At 40.6% G+C, this 14,070-nt stretch overlaps 1 protein-coding gene across 3 annotated transcripts in view; it reads left to right on the plus strand.

Annotated features, from left to right (window-relative positions):
* Positions 1 to 14,070, plus strand: part of PROM1 (prominin 1) — a 76,971-nt gene that overhangs the window by 51,188 nt on the left and 11,713 nt on the right. For all 3 annotated transcript variants that reach the window (XM_065404882.1, XM_065404881.1, XM_065404883.1), the window contains 7 exons: positions 3,824 to 3,983; positions 5,278 to 5,430; positions 6,743 to 6,866; positions 7,345 to 7,448; positions 7,909 to 7,993; positions 9,977 to 10,123; positions 10,423 to 10,494. In XM_065404882.1, the coding sequence (XP_065260954.1) occupies positions 3,824 to 3,983; positions 5,278 to 5,430; positions 6,743 to 6,866; positions 7,345 to 7,448; positions 7,909 to 7,993; positions 9,977 to 10,123; positions 10,423 to 10,494 (845 nt within the window). The remainder of the gene's footprint in view (positions 1 to 3,823; positions 3,984 to 5,277; positions 5,431 to 6,742; positions 6,867 to 7,344; positions 7,449 to 7,908; positions 7,994 to 9,976; positions 10,124 to 10,422; positions 10,495 to 14,070) is intronic.

Raw genomic sequence — 14,070 nt, forward strand, 5'->3', positions numbered from 1 at the left:
AGTACATTTAATATATGAATGTGTATACTAATGTGTTTTAATTTTTGTTCTTGCATTGTGGACCTGTTCTGCCAATATAAACAGCTGTTCCTTGTAAGTTTGGCAAAACAATACACAGTATGTATGTAAACATAGCATACTGTGTGACCTTGTCTAAAATGAGTCAAAGTTTTCTAAGATGATGATGTTACATTTTCTTCATTAAGGAGATCTAAATGCAAAAATACTCCTTTCCAGTAGCTGCTAATTTGCATAAAACCAGGCAGGCTTTCATTATTTTAGCAGCTTGATGTTTCTTACTAATAACTGAGTGCAGGATAGAAATCAAGTTAAAAATAGAGGAAAAAATTGTAATAGAGTTAATTTCATGAACAGTTTAGTTCTTAAAGAGAAGGAGGGTTTGGGTTTAGGAAACCTGGTACCTGAATCTATTTGTTTCAAAGCGCAAAAGAGGCCTGATTCTCCTGGAGTGGGGGGACAGTGCTGGCCATTACCAAATTCATATGGCAAGTTGACATCTGACAGGATGTATCCTGATGGAATAGGGTGCATCAGAATTTTGAAGGAAAAAGGAATGAAGAAAAATGCATTTCTTTATATATTTATAGTACAATGGAAGTATGAAATATTTTAGGATCTCTGTGCAGCTAAATATAACTTTTAAATTATGCCAACAGATTAGCATGTTCCCTCATAAATTGAGATGACCAAAATATTACTTCATTAGCACATCTTTTTGAAGAATGCTGCTAACTAATTGGAAAGACTTTTTATTTAAAATATGGATTTTGTAAAGACAAATAATAACTTTTAACTCTTTCTGTGTTGAGAAGTTAATATAGGATCTTTAATTTGTTTAACAGGGTGTGTTGTATGCCATAGGAAGTAGTGTTTAAACTAGGGCTGTCAAGCGATTTAAAAAAAATTAATCACCATTTTAATCATATTGTTAAACAATAGAATACAAATTGAAATGTATTAAATATTTTTGGATGTTTTTCTGCATATACTCGATCATAAGCCAGTTCGTTTATAAGCTGACTTCTCCCCCCCCAGATGGATAAGTAAAAATGGAAAATGTGTATGACCCGTTCATAAGCCGACCCTGTAATTCAGGGGTTGGCAAACTTTGGCTCCTGGGCCGTTAGGATAAGCCGCTGGCGGGCCGAGATGGTTTGTTTACCTCGCGTCCACAGGCACAGAGGTAAACCTAAGTAAACAAAGTGTCCCGGCGCACCAGCTGCTTACCCTGACGGGCTGGGACAGCGACTGGTGGGGAAATTTTTGGGGGGGAGAAGCTGGGGGTCAAGGGAGTAACCCCTGTGACCACCCCCCACATGACCCCACCCCTAGCCCAGGACCCCCACGCTCTCCCCATCCCATCCCTTCCTACCTTATCTGGAGAGGGCCAGGGGAGGATGTCTCTGGTCTGGCTGGAGCTGCTCTGGCAGACCGGGCGGTGCGGCCGCAGCACGTTCCGGCGGGCTGCGGCCGGGTGGCGTGGCTGCAGCCTGCCAGCCCTGGAGCTGCAGCTGCTTCGGAGGCTGGGGGGAGAGCAGCGTGGCCAGAAGCGGAGAGACTCTGGCCCCGCCTCTTCTCTTCTGGCTCTGCTGGCTGTTCTGCCTCTGTTGGGGGCAGGGGCTGTGTCCCACTTCTCCCACTCTATACCCATTCATAAGCTGACCCCCTTCTCTGGTGCTTCCCTTTTTTCACTAAAAAAATTCGGTTTATGAACGAGTATATATGGTATATTGATTTCAATGACAACATAGAATACAAAGTGTACACTGCTCGCTTTATATGATGATTACAAATATTTGAGCTGTAAAAATGATAAACAAAAGAAACAGTATTTTTCAATTCACTTCATACAAGTACTGTAGTGTAATTTCTTTATCGTGAAAGTGCAACTTACAAATGTAGATTTTTTTTTTTTGTTACAAAACTGCACTCAAAAACAAAACAATGCAAAACTTTAGAGCCTACACATCCACTCAGTCCTACTTCTTGTTCAGCCAATCGCTAGGACAAACAAGTTTGTTTACATTTATGGGAGATAATGCTGCCCACTTCTTGTTCACAATGTCACCAGAAAATGAGAACAGGTGTTCGCGTGGGACTTCTGTAGCCAGCATTGCAAGGTATTTACGTGCCAGACATGCTAAACGTTCGTATGCCTCTTCATGCTTCAGCCACTATTCCAAAGGACATGCTTCCATACTGATGACGATCATTTAAAAAAAATGCGTTAATTAAGTTTGTGACTGAACTCCTTGGGGGAGAACTGTATGTCTCCGGCTCTATTTTACCTGCATTTTGCCATATATTTCATGTTATAGTAGTCTCAGATGATGACTCAGTTGTTCATTTTAAGAACACTTTCGCTGCAGATTTGACAAAACACAAAGAAGGTACCAGTGTGAGATTTCTAAAGATAGCTACAGCACTCAATCCAGGGTTTAAGAATCTGAAGTGCCTTCCAAAATCTGAGAGGGATGAGGTGTGGCGCATGCTTTCTGAAGTCTTAAAAGCGCAACACTCTGATATGGAATCTACAGAACCCAAACTACCAGAAAAGAAAATCAACCTTCTGTTGGTGGCATCTGACTCATGATGATGATGATGACAATGAACATGCGTCAGTCTGCACTGCTTTGGATTGTTATCGAGCAGAACCAGTCATCAGCATGAACATAACATAAGAACGGCCATACTGGGCAAATGCCAGGTGCCCCAGAGGGAATGAACAGAACAGGTAATCATCAAGTGATCCATCCCGTGAACGCATCTCCTCTGGAATGGTGGTTGAAGCATGAAGGGACATATGACACTCTAGTGCATCCGGAATGTAAATATCTTGCGACGCTAGCTACAACACTCCCATGCGAACGCCTGTTCTCACTTTCTGGTGATATTGTGAACAAGAAGTGGGCAGCATTATCTCCCGTAAATGTAGACAAAGATTGGCTGAACAAGAAGTATGACTGAGTGGATGTGTAGGCTCTAAAGTTTTGCATTGTTTTGTTTTCGGGTGCAGTTTTATAACAAAAAAAAAAAATCTACATTTGTGGGTTGCACTTTCATGATAGAGATAGCACTACTGTACTTGAATTGAAGTGAATTGAAAAATACTGTTTCTTTTGTTTCATTTTTACAGCTCAAATATTTGTAATAATAATATAAAGTGAGCAGTGTACACTTTATATTTTATGTTGTCATTGAAATCAATATATTTGAAAATGCAGACAAACATCCAAAATATTTAATAAATTTCAGTTGGTGTTTTATTTAACAATGCGATTAGAACTGCGATTGATCGCAATTAATTTTTTTAATCACGATTAATTTTTTTGAGTTAATCACATGAGTTAACTGTGATTAATCGACAGCCCTAGTTTAAACAATCTTAAAACTTCTCCTATTAATCATTCATAAATGTAGTACCTAATTGCCTTGCTCAGTATTGCTATTTGGTATATTACAAAAAAATTGCAAGATTTAAGTTAGCTGGATTTAAAAAAGACACAATCATTTTAAAATGAATCAAGAGAATCAAGAAAACTCTGACTTGACTTCAACATCTTTCATTGTTAAGTTGAATGTTAAAACTACAGTATGTGTGTGTTAAAATGCCATTATCTTATGTTGAAAGCTAATATTCCTTGTGGCTTGCCTGTCCTGTTTCATGCTTGTCTTCATGGCTTGCCTTTCTCCATATACAATATGGCTGAAATGAATGAGCATTTTAACCTGGTGTATGTAGAATATAATTTTTCTTTTATGGACTTGTAACAATGTACTCCCACAATGCTTGCTTTTTCAGATATCAAAAATTTGTTGGACTTCATTGGTTCAAATATCACTAGCTTCACTAAAATGCTTCCTGTTCAGAAGGTTCTAGCTGATTTAACAATATATCTTACTCAGAGTGAGGCATATGTTCAGGATTATTTCCCAGTAGTGGAACAGTATGATTTCTACAGGTAGGTACATATTACTTAAGTAATGAGGTAGGAGGGGAACACTGTCTAGGAATATTTTGAAATAATTATTTGTTTTTGTCAGGACAATAAAAGTGTGATCGCTGAGCTACAATGGAGCCTTGATGCTATTGTGAAGTTGTTGTAATTTATTGTTTGTCTGGTGGTAGAGGCCCTGCCAGGATTTTGCTGGACACTCTACAAACATAAAATAAGAGACAGTTTCTGCCCTGAAGAACTTAGTCTATTTAGACCAGACAAAGGGTGGGCATAAGGGATGTAACATACAAGCAGCTTGATGGTTTGCAAATATCATGTTAGTTCCACAGTTTTCTTTTTGGTTAGCTGTGAAATTTTTATTTTTGTTTTGGCATATTTTATTTTATTGCATCCAATGTCTTGTAGGGCAAGAGTGAGAAAGAAGGGGAGATGGGAGGGAATTAGCTGAAGGGAGAAGGAGAGAAATAATCAGAGTAAATGAAAGGAAGGATGGAGAGAGGCATGGAAGGTGTTAGAGTGGAGTAGTGTTGGATAAATTCTACGTATGTAGGTAGATTGAGCAGAATTACTCTGTTGTCATGAGTAAAAAGGAAAGAATACTTTGGTAAGAATTAGGGTTAATCTTGCAGTACCCTGATTATATGCCATTTATCTGTGTGCTTTTGTAATTGCAGCAATGCACAATTTTGCACTTTGCAATGCAAAGCAAAACCTTTACCATAGGTTTTAACCCCAACAATCTGAAAACAGAATTGTTCTACAACATTCAGATAGTATCAGAGGGGTAGCCGTATTAGTCTGGATCTGTAAAAAGCGACAGAGTCCTGTGGCACCTTTAAGACTAACAGACGTATTGGAGCATCAGCTTTCGTGGGTGAATACCCACTTCATCAGATGCATGTAGTGGAAATTTCCAGAGGCAGGTATAAATATCTCTAGACTGATTCTTGTCTGCATATTTATACCTGCCTCTGTTAGTCTATAAGGTGCCACAGGACTCCTTGTCGCTTTCAACATTCAGATATGAAGTAGTATGTGTGTATTTTCAGACAAGTAAACTTTACAAGAGCAATTGGAAATTCTATAACAAATCCACACTCACAGATTTTTAGTTGATATTTGCACAGCTCCATTTATAACCCATTTGAGATGGGTCTCTTCTGAATTATTGGTCACCCTGCATAATATTTTTACCCTCTAATCTCTTTGATATTTCTTCTTTAATATTCATGATTGATTTTTGGACTGTGGTGTGCCATACATATTAATCCTGTAACTGTCTATATTGATTCATTAGATGGTTGGGTTGTCTAATTCTCTGCTGCATGGTGATTCTGATCCTGGTCTTTTACTATCTTGGACTATTATGTGGTACTTGTGGTTATGATAAACATGCTTCTCCAACAACCAGAGGCTGTATCTCAAACACTGGCGGCAATTTCCTTATGGCGTGAGTTTTTATTTTTAACAAATATAAGTTAAATATTACACAAACATCTCTTGCAGTTATATACTGTATTGTGGAAAGTATATTTTGAAGAGCAGTGGCTTTATTACCTGGGTAAATATATACGCTGGCCAACTGAGGGAGGAAAAATAGATTTTTAAGATGAAAATACAGGTTAAATGTTTGGAAAGTAAGTGCCTCTGGAAGCAAGTTCTAGCCTTGGGATGCTTTAAAAGATGTTAGGTTGGCATTAATATACAGTAATGTCTTTACTAGAGGATCATGTGAGAAGATAAACCATGTTAATCTCTTATAGTGAGAGCATTGTAACTAACAAACATCCATTTAAGCCAATTTGGGAATTGCAAAATTGGGACATATGTCAAATTATTTAGACTATAAAGGGAATCTGTAGTTTTCCTCTAAAAATAATATGTATGGAACACATTTTTAAACGTGGAGTGGGCTCCCAAAGAGAGAGAGATTAGATCTGCTGCATCAGAAGAATAGGGGAATATGGCCTATTTCTGTCTGATCGCTGAGGGCTTTTTTTCTGTGGGTGATCATGATCCTTAGGGATCCTAGCACTGGGTTTAATCCATCCTTCTTGCTGAGGAGGGCTGGAACTTGCACAACCACTCTTGAAGACTAGAGGCTTCATTTAAAAAAAAAAATGTAAAAGGCAATGCGCTCACTCTTGACAGAGGCAATATGCTCCACTTCCAACCTAAGAAATGAGCCAGCCTGTTTGTGTCCCAGACTCTGATCCCTAGTGTGCTTTGTTCTACTCCCATTTCAAAGTGGGGTAAACTAAGTGTGCACGCAGCAGAGTCCACGCAGCCAGGTCGTGCACAGCAGGCTAGTGTGATATAGATTTATACCCCAGCTTGCCACAAACTAAATGTCCATATAGACAATTCAGTGGTCCCCAAACTTTTGAGAGTTGAGCCCCCCTCCTTTCAGGGCCAGGAGCGGAGCCGCAGCTTCTGGGTGGGGGATGCGGACAGGTGTAAGGGGGGTGGAGGTGGGTCTGGGAGCGGAGCCAGGCCTGGAGGGGAGGAGCAGTGGGGGAGATGTTGGGGGGGGGGGAGGGGAGCCCTTCCCATCCCCCAGGGGGGCTAGCCCAAGCTGCTGCACTGCACCCCCCTGAACATTCCTCTGCATGTCCCATAATTTGGGGACCTCTGATGCAGCACTACTGGGAACAGTCTTTGCCTCTTCTTGTTAATTGCTACAGTTACTGAATTTTGGCTTCTCTACTGCATGCACTTCAGTGTTCTTAAACTCTCACTAGATTTTTTTTTACCTTTTTCAGTGGAGTAGGATTCAGTTTCCTTTTCTCCTGGGTGCTGATGATCATAGTGGTCATCACCTTCGTTACAGGTGGAAATGTAGAAAAGCTGGTCTGTGAACCCTTTGAAGACAGGACTTTGTTTAAGGTGAAGTTGTTCATATTCAAAATATTAAACAACCAACCAACCAACCCCCCCCAAAAAACCCCACCCCAAACCCACAAGTCTTTAGGATGTTTGTAATTTTTTGTGCTGATTTGGCATTTTTGATGACTCACTTCAGTCATGATAATATGGGGCTATTAGTGTCCACTCTGATGGAGAGGCTCATCCTCTGCCATTCTCAGTTGCAGATTCAACCGAGAATGGCAATGCAAATACTGTGTGCCTACCCTGGAGGTAATCCCTGCAGCTCAGCAGCCCATGATAACATGTGGAGCTACACTTTTCACTTTCTGCTCCTGAAAGATCCTTGGGTCTTGTATATCCGCTTCTTTTTCCATCAGCAGATGATGATCTCTGAGGGGGAGGTGTATGTGTGCGTTGAAGGCTCGCATAAACAAATGCAGGCAGGAATTTAGAAATGTAGAATTACGATAAATAACTTCAGTGCACTTTGTTCTAGGTTTTGGATACTCCCTACTTACTGAATCGACATTGGAGAAACTACCTTTCTGCCATCGTGCTTAAAAATCCAGATATTAATTTGACCTTTGAAAAAGTTTACAGGTATTAATAATAAAAAAAAAAAATCTTGGCCAGGATTTACAGCTGTTACCATGCATTCCTTTTTGTCTTCAAAAACCAGCAATTTCCATATTCTAGATTTCCAGCACCAAAAATTGCCTATATACTGTATAAGGTGACCCCCTAATTTCCTGGGGAATCACTAGCAAAAGTGAGTGACCCACATATAAACCAGTTATTATAGGTAGTCTTAGTATAATACAATCGAACAAAAGCAGCTGTCCTTGTGAAAAGCTGTTTTGTGTATTTTACAGCATCAAAGAATCTTTAAAACTAAGCAAATTGTTAAATACTGTCCTTCCTATAGCCTGACATCCAAAAGATATGGCTAGAACTCTATAAAAATTGACTAACCTAAAATGTGCTGGCATTGTTAATCATTTAAAAAAAATAGCACCAAGGTTGGTTTTCAAATTGATATATACATCATTTATTTTCATAGTGACTGCAAAGAAAACAAAGGAATTTATACCACACTTCACCTAGAAAATCTCTTCAATATCAATGAGTTTCTAAACATTAGTATGGTAAGTAAAGGAAGTTTGTGATTGTGATCCTAATTTTGGAGTGTGTGGAGGGACATTGCAGTTGTCAGCTAACTTTTTCAGGTGTTATTGAACACAGTACAGTACTGGTGGTTTTGGGGGGTAGGGAGTGGGGTTATCCATTCCTATATTCTCTAACAGTCAAACCTGGTTAAGATGGGAGAAAGTGTCTTATTTTTAGTAAATAACTTTGTAGAATTCTTCCATTCAGGGCCTTCATGGGCATGGAGAGCTCTATGCATGGGATTACTTACTTATTTATAAAGCTAAGATTTTGTCACAGATATTTTTAGTAAAAGTCATGGACAGGTCACAGGAAATAAAGAAAAATTCACAGACGCTAGTGACCGGTCCCTGAATTTTACTAAAACTACCCATGATAAAACAGGAAGGGTCTGGGCAGATGCTGGTTGTCTGGGAGTTCCAGGGCTCCCCCTCCCCCCCACGGTGGTGGGGAGCTGCTGGGGTCCCTGTGCCCACCACAGCACCGGGAGCCATGGAAATCCCCCCCGCGACCAGTGGTGGTGTCCGCAGGGAGCTGCAGGGGATCCCCCTGCCACCAGCTGCCGCAGGAAGCTTATAGCTCCCTGACACTGCGGGAGGCTGTGGGACCCTGCAGCTCCCAGCTGCCAGGGCTGATGTCAGAGGTCTTTGGAAGTCACGGATTCCGTGACCTCCATGACTAAATCATAGCCTTATTTATAAGTCATAACATTGCTGGAGGTGTTCATGGCTTGTGATATACCAGAGGTCAGATTAGATGATCTGGTAGTCCCTTCTGGCCTTAAACTCTGACACGATTTTTTATTTTACGTACATAAAGACCTCAAAGTCTAGCATTCTCCAGGAGATGCTGAGAATTCTTATTAGTTGAAGACAACATACAGTCTCTCTCTTCATATGGCAAGCCTCTATACTGACATGTTCAGTTTGGCAGGAACCAGAATTAAAGTTGGCCAAAGAGATGAATTGCTGTCCTATATGCACCCCACAACCCATGATAAAACTTGTATTATTTGAGAGAGGAAAAAAATGATTTCTCCCAACTTGGTTTCTAGAATTGGCCAAGGTTAATTGGATATCATTACTAGTCATCAGCTGTACTAATTTGTATTGCAGTAGCTTCTAGAGGCCCCAACTAAGATCAGTGTCCCATTATGATAGGCATTGAGCCTACACATAGTAAGAGACCGTCCCTGCCCCAAAGAGTATACAAACAATAGACAAGACAGAGGATGGAGGGGAAATGAAGGCACAAAGACATGAAATGACTTGCCCAAGGTCTCTCAGCAATCCAGTGACAAACTTGGAATAGAATTCTGATCTCCTGCATCCCAGTCCAATGCTCGGTCTGTTGGACGACACAAATCAATATAGTACTTGTCTTTCATTACGTAGTAGGCTGGGGCCTTTCTGTTATCTTGATAAATTGTTAGAGGATCTTTTATGGTCAATTGGTGATCCCTTATCCAATTATGGTACAGAATTTCTGTCAGGGTTGATGATAAAATGCTAGAGCCCTGTATTCTCTAGATCTATCATACAGTCTATGGCATAGCCTGGCCATTTTAAGACCGCTTTATCTGAAGAAACACATTTCCTGCATTTTATCCCAGTATCTGTTCTGGATGGAAATTGGACCCTCCTGAGGGAAGCACATTGAAATAGGTCATGGAAATAGAGTAATCTGTAGAGGAGCCGAAAGGATGTAGAGACAGGTTAGGACATTGCAAGATGAGAGTATGGGGATGCTGCAGGGAAAGGAAGAATCAGACCTACTATATGTCCAGATTAATTTGACTTCCACTGGTGTAGCTGGGAGCAGAATTTGATCACTGAATTTTTATGTGGGTTAAGTGACATGAGTGATAAATCAACAGGAGCAAGTGCTTTCAAGTGGGAAGTGCCTTATCACAGGAAGAGTATGGACTCAGTGAGAACTGCTTCTTGTCTTTTTTTCCTCAGTATACAGAAGATGTATCACTGAAAATTGAACATATTAATGTAAATCTTAGCAATATCGTTTTGCTGGATGAAATCGGAAAGCGGAACCTTCTGGATTTCAGTTCTTCAGGAATAGATGGAATAAACTTTGCAGCATATTTGACAGAGGTAAGATAATGGTAACCTCAAATCTGGGAGGTCATGCACATCTGGAAGAAAATATAGCAGCATATGTTTGCTTAACAGGCAAAACAGATTAAAGGCTGGTTCCGTGTGTGGGTGGGCTTTTAAGGGACACAATAAGTTGGATAAAAACACTTGAACAAGAAAGCTTTTTAGGATTAGGTCCATAAATAACTTAGTATTTAGGGAAAGGACTATGTTTATGTAATAGCAGTGCCATAATTTTAAAGTAAATGTAAATGCAGTAGTAATGACAATAAAAATGTTGCTTGTATCTTGTTTAGATCAATAAAAGTGTTACCAAAGTGGATCTTTTATCATTTGCTAATGACTTGGAAGCAAGAGCAGACCAGTTGGTGAGTTTTATTTGCACAGAATATAGAACTGATGGCTGTTCACTGCTAAAGGTTGTTCTGCTTTCTGACATTCGTAGTTCGTAGTTTTAATCAGCATTTTGTCACAGTAAATATCCACCCGTCTGGATTTCATATGTGAACAAAGTCATTGCTCCTCTCTCTCACACATTCACATACCCTGCCATGTGGTATGTGAAGATATATATGTAACTCTCACATAGTGTTTCATTTTACCCCTTTTCTGTATTACCCCCCACACATCATTTCTGCCTCTGTTGTCTTGGTTTTCATTTATAGTAATATTTATTGCTGCTTTTTAAAAAAGAAATTGGCAAGTCCTGCAAACTCCATTACAGTATTTCAGATAAGCACTGTTTATATTTTATGATCACAGCTTAACGAGAAAACTGACCCAAATCATGGTGGGGAAAGGCCGTTTGAATGCTTTGTCCAGTTATTATGTAGTGGATGTTTTTAGTAAATAGTTATATAAATGTTAGCTCCTAAAGGCCCTAGCTGAGACTGAGGCTTCTTTGTGCTAGGCACTGTACAAACACGCAAAAGAGATGGTACCTGCCCTGAAGGGCTTACAGTTGAAAGTGGGTAGGAGGTGTGGATACAGCATACAAGCAAATTAATCTGGGGAAGAACTGGCACAGCTTTGTAGGCTAATATTGCACATTTGGTTTTATATTTTCATACATAGTTTCTTTTTTTTTTAAAATATGAAAATAAAATAGCCAGCAAGCATTACAGTCAGGGCCAAAGCAAGGCAATCAGGTGCCCTACATACCATGGCCCTACCATATGTATGCCCCTGTACAGTGACAGGGGGTTCTCCTCCTTGCAAAGGATCAGTGGCATGGGACCCCTTTCCGCATCCCGGGGTGGTAACAGGAGCTCCTTCGTCCCCAAGACAGGCAGGAATAGCAACATAGTGCCCCAAATACTTATTCCAGCTTGTTGGGAGCTTGTTGAGTGCATGGGCCAGGCCTGCTGCACTCTTCTCTTCTTATCACACATTCTCTGTTTAGACAGGGACCCCCAGCATTGGGGTTTTGGAGTTAACACCCCATTAAGATGTATAGTGCAGGTCAAACCTTTCGTAGCTGTTGATTCAGGCTGTCTGCACACTCCGGCAGATATCAGTGGTTTGGTTACACTGTTTTCAGCTTTTCTTTGTAATCATGAGAGCAAGAGACCTTTTTAATGAAAGCAGAGATTCTTCTGTTATCGCATGACTTCAAGTGCCTTAAACACAGGTCAATACTGACTTCATCCAGCCCTAGTAACTGTTAGGATTTGTTTTGTATTTTGGTGATGGCAAGATCAAGTTAGAACAAGAAAGTGGACAAAGTTCAAGGGTTGATGGGAATGGCTTCACACTAGGTTTGAATTTACAACTCTGATTACATGACAGTAATGTGATTCTTCATTGTACTCTGAGATTTCCGTTGACTTTTCAGTGACTCTAGCTCTCATTGTTCCTTTATTCACTTCCTCTTTAAAACAATGTTGCCTTAACTGAACTCTTTTTATGCAAAATTTAGGAGATGAATGGCTTCCCCCAGAAGATGTTACATAGAAGCAACTAAAATACATGTAATCTCTTCTGTTTGTACAGCTTCCATAAGCACAAGGCTCCTGTATTTATCTTCATTAAAGCTATGACAATGCATTCATTATTTATTTAACAGCCAAAGAATTGCATTCCAACAGAATGACTACAGAGGCAATTTTCTGTGAGCTAAAGTGGGACACCTCCAACATGCTCCCAAGTCCCTCAGTCAGAGCCTTGCAACACTCTTTTATCTGGAATTGCTCATGATCGGGGTTCTTGAATGGTAGATTCCACATCCATCCATAAAATAGAAGATGTTCTGTGACGCTATCTTTATTTTTTATTTTTTTTTTGTGGGTGCCTAATAAAAAGCAGAGAAAAGATCAAGTCAGATAATGTGATGTAAAGTATACAGTAGTTAAACGCATTACTTGTCATTGTGAAAGTTTTTCCTCTGTGTGTATTTTGGTGATGCTGATTAGTGTAATGGATGAGATCATTGATGGGACAGCATAACATGTTAGAATCAGTGCAAGGAAGCTAGACTGCTTTGAAATCGACACTAGCGTCTAAGGATGTAATGTCTATGATCCTGCGCTGTTTCGGATAACTCTGGATGTTTGGGTGAAGGGTGAAATTTGGAGGAAGGCAACATAGTTTTGTTTGTGGGAGATTTTATAAATGGGGACTTAACTTATCTGGGCAACTATAGTTCAGGAGCTCAGCTAAACTACATTTGCTAAACTCTCTCTTGCCAACAGCAGGTCTGCATATTAATCCGCCACCCTTGAGGATGCAGAATGTTTTCTGACTGCTTATTAGCCCTTAGTGCCATGTGAGGCTGAACATTTCACGGAACGATGAGGATGTGGTGTATGTGGCAGGTCCTAACTCCCACTCCTTCACCATCTGCTCTGCCACCACAACAATTTGGCATCTGCAGAGTCTTCTGTTTTTGCCTCCCTATAGCACTTCCCCCGAATGGTTGGGTTGTTTTTTTACAGGCCTCCAGATTCACCGTGTCAGTGTGTCCACAGTTAGCTGTCCCATCCAGGATCCTGGAGTGTCTCCCCCAGGACAGTTGAGCTCTAGGACTATTGATGGCTCTGGCTTCTGTTATTCCTGCTGTCTGAGTACCTTGAGTTCTCCAGCCCCTTCAGGAATCGTTTGACGGTTGCTTTTCCTTCCTAAGTCCCTAGATAGCACAGATTCTGGGGCCGTGTCTATATTATAAAAGAGATCTGCTGCCAATGGGTGTCAGCAATGGGTGCAGCTGACCTGGTGCACAATATAGTTTTCTTATCTATGCTTACTCATTGCTCATGTTTGGCACTGGTTCTGCTGCACACATTGCTGACACCCATTTTCAGCAATGGTTCTTGTCAGTGGTGTGGACAAAGCTTTAGGTGTATGTGAATCACCTCGCTGTACAAGAAGTGGCTGCTGCTCACTGGCAGGGACTCCAGTTCTACCAGCCTGCATGGAAAGATCAGGCCCGTCTCTTTCCCCACTTGTCCCGCTGGCAAATAAACTATTTTTTTTAAAAAAATCACTTGTTCTGCTCTCTGCAGTGAGAAAAACAGGCTAAAGTTAAAAAAATATTCTCAGGCCTGTTCATCCAGCATGGGAGAGGAAAGCGAGATCTTGTTGTCGTCTTCCTCATTTTAGTCAAAGGATTGAGATTTGGGTGGGACAGAAAGGGTGACTTACTGGATGAACTAGTTGACACAGTATTGGTATATTTACTCTGATTAAAAAACCCGTGGCACCAAGGCATCTCAGGGTTCAGGCTGTGGGGCTATCAAATTGCAATGGAGATGTTCTGGTTTGGGCTAGAACCCGGGTTCTGTGACCCACATGATACTATGAGTGGCCAATGTTCTGCTTGGTTCCAAGAAAAGTTACCTGAATAGGGGCAAGGTAATTTTTCCAGCTCCCCAGAATGAGATCCACTAAGGTATCAGCTAATGCCCCCCTAATTGGTGCTGCCCTAGACTGATAGAGTTAAGCTGAGT

This window comes from Emys orbicularis, chromosome 5 (genome assembly GCF_028017835.1).
Source record: "Emys orbicularis isolate rEmyOrb1 chromosome 5, rEmyOrb1.hap1, whole genome shotgun sequence".
In the NCBI taxonomy this organism is placed as follows: Eukaryota; Metazoa; Chordata; order Testudines; family Emydidae; genus Emys; species Emys orbicularis.